The sequence below is a fragment of the Suricata suricatta genome, chromosome 12 (genome assembly GCF_006229205.1).
Source record: "Suricata suricatta isolate VVHF042 chromosome 12, meerkat_22Aug2017_6uvM2_HiC, whole genome shotgun sequence".
Taxonomy (NCBI): domain Eukaryota; kingdom Metazoa; phylum Chordata; class Mammalia; order Carnivora; family Herpestidae; genus Suricata; species Suricata suricatta.
In genome coordinates this window covers 25,717,197-25,719,949 of record NC_043711.1, presented here as the reverse complement: position 1 = coordinate 25,719,949, position 2,753 = coordinate 25,717,197, and the positions used below count along the sequence as shown (strand labels likewise).

General features: G+C 38.2%; 1 protein-coding gene across 1 annotated transcript; it reads left to right on the top strand.

Moving 5' to 3' along the window:
- On the top strand, nt 1-1,725 carry CMTR2 (cap methyltransferase 2; the record flags this gene model as incomplete). The annotated part of the gene is made up of 1 exon (XM_029917886.1): nt 1-1,725. A coding segment is annotated over one exon (1,626 nt), but the record flags the coding sequence as incomplete, so codon positions are not given.
- Nucleotides 1,726-2,753: the final 1,028 nt, after the last annotated feature.

Here is a 2,753-nt window from a genome sequence, read left to right as displayed (position 1 = left end):
TTGATCACTGCAGATGGGAGTTTTGATTGCCAAGGAAACCCAGGTGAACAAGAAGCTTTAGTCTCTTCTTTGCATTACTGTGAAGTTGTCACTGCTCTGATGACTCTTGGAAATGGTGGCTCTTTTGTTCTGAAGATGTTTACTTTGTTTGAACATTGTTCCATAAACTTGATGTACCTGCTAAACTGTTCCTTTGACCAAGTCCATGTTTTCAAACCTGCTACTAGCAAGGCAGGAAACTCAGAAGCCTATGTAGTATGTCTCCACTATAAGGGAAGAGAGGCAATCTATCCTGTGTTGTCTAAGATGGTGCTGAATTTTGGGACTGAAATGACCCAGAAAGCTCTCTTTCCCCATCATGTGATTCCTGAATCTTTTCTTAAAAGACACGAAGAATGTTGTATGTTCTTTCATAAATACCAGCTAGAGACTATTTCTGAGAACATTCGTCTGTTTCAGTGCATGGGAAAAGGGGAACAAACAAAACTGAATAATTTAAGGGACTGTGCTGTTCAATATTTTATGGAAAAGTTTCAGTTAAAGCCTCTTTCCAGAAATAATTGGCTAGTAAAAAAATCAAATATTGGTTGTAGTACAAATACAGAATGGTTTGGGCAGAGGAACAGATATTTTAAAACCTATAATGAAAGGAAAATGCTGGAAACCCTTTCATGGAAAGATAAGGTGGCCAAAGGATACTTTGATATTTGGGCAGAAGAACATGCAGTGTATCATTCTGGGCAAAGTTCTCTCTTAGAAGGGACAGCTTCCCATCTTGAGTGTCACTTATGGCCTATTTTAGAGGGAAAGAAACTGCCAAAGGTAAAGTGTTCTCCTTTCTGTGATGGTGAAATTTTAAAGGCTCTTAATGAAGCAATTGAAAAGTCATTAGAAGGAGCCTTGAATTTGGATTCCAAGTTCTGGCCCAAAGAGCATTGTTCCTGTCACATTTTTACTGAAGAACTGATATTTTCTGAGTTGTTTGGCCTTACCAAGTGCCTTCAGAATGAGCAGGTCGTAGAACCCAGCAACCAAATAAAGTGCCTGCTTGTGGGCTCTCCACCCCTCAGTGATATCAAAATGCTTATACCACTGGAAGTTCAGCTCTTGGAATCAGCTGAACTCATGGCTTTCAGCTGTTCATTGCTTCATGATGGAGACCCCATTTACCAGCAGCTATTTTTGGACTGCCTTCTACATGCACTGCCACAGCTTCAGACAGGAGATGCTATGATTTTGCCTGTACTTTCTTGTTTTACAAGATTTATGGCTGGTTTGATCTTTGTGCTCCACAACTGTTTTAGATTCATCACATTTTCTTGTCCCACCTCCTCTGAGCCCCTGAAGACCTGTGCAGTCCTGCTGTGTGTGGGTTACCAGGAACTTCCGAATCCAGTTTTCCAGTATCTGCAGAATGTGAATGAATTGTTGAGCTCTTTTCTTAACTCCGATACACCCCAGCAGGTTTTACAGTTTGTGCCAATGGAGGAGCTCCTTAAGGGGGCACTACTTGATTTTTTGTGGGATTTGAATGCTGCCATTGCCAAAAGGCGTTTGCATGTAATTATTCAAGGAGAGAAGAAATCAGCAGCCTTCAGCTATGAAATTGAAACATGTCCTTTCTGAGATTTAACTTTCTGGCTTCTAATGGTTTCCATTGTTATTGCATTCCTTTGCTATTAATTAAAAACCTTTCATTTGGGGGAAAGGCCAACCTTTGCATCATTGAAAGTCTCATTATTTCTGGAAAACCACCAGCTAGTTCTGATCTCAGAACTGATCTGATCTTGTTCCATGTGGTGCAATCTATGCAGTGATGACATTCAACGTCAGACATGCGATGTGCGTGGATGGTGGGGGCGGGCACACCTATACTTATTTAAGCAGTTTCATTGGTCTTCCTTATCTGTTTAAGATTTGCACCCATGTGCCTTCATTAAAATTAGATTTTTTTTCCCCCAACTAATTTCCTCTGTGGAAAATGCTGTTACTAAATTGATAGACATCTTTCATGAAAGGAGGTGGAAACCTCAGCTGCACCGTTTTTCTTTACTCCTGACCATGTCAGTTACGGAATTGAGGAACTCTTTTTGCCAGATGCTCAATATGTGCCATTCCTTGCCTTTAGGCCACTGACCAGTTTACTGGGGTGGTTTAAGTGAAGCTAGTGTGCTGTTTTATGAATATTTCATTAGCCACACCATCCAGCTAGTCCATCCAGGACAACTTCAAACCAAAGATCATGTTTAAAACAATGAAAAATCACTGTGGCAAATACACAACTTGTATCATGAAAAGATTCATTTAGCAATCATGTAGTAATTTTTAACTTCCAGGAAATAATCTGTGAACTAAAGGATTTTTTATTTAGATTGCAAAATAGTGTGTATGGTCTCATATGGGAGATGTATGAATGTGATGAACATAGTGAATCCTAAAGAAAAATTTTAACACTTCCAGAATGATGGTTCAACATTTGAAATTTTTTAATTTTCTTTTTTCAGTATGAAAGTAGCACTTTATTAAAAGATTAACCATAAGATGGTTATTTTATCAGTTATGTCTGATTTCTTTTAAATTACATGTATTCATCTATGTAAATGAGCTTTTCTGCCAAACTATATTAAGCAAATCTTCATTACCTTGAAATTCCACAAAATGGAGAGTGTTTATACTCACATGTGCATTTTAGACATTTTTGTTAGTTATATAAAAATAGATGTATTCTCTGATGTATTTGGTTGATAAATATT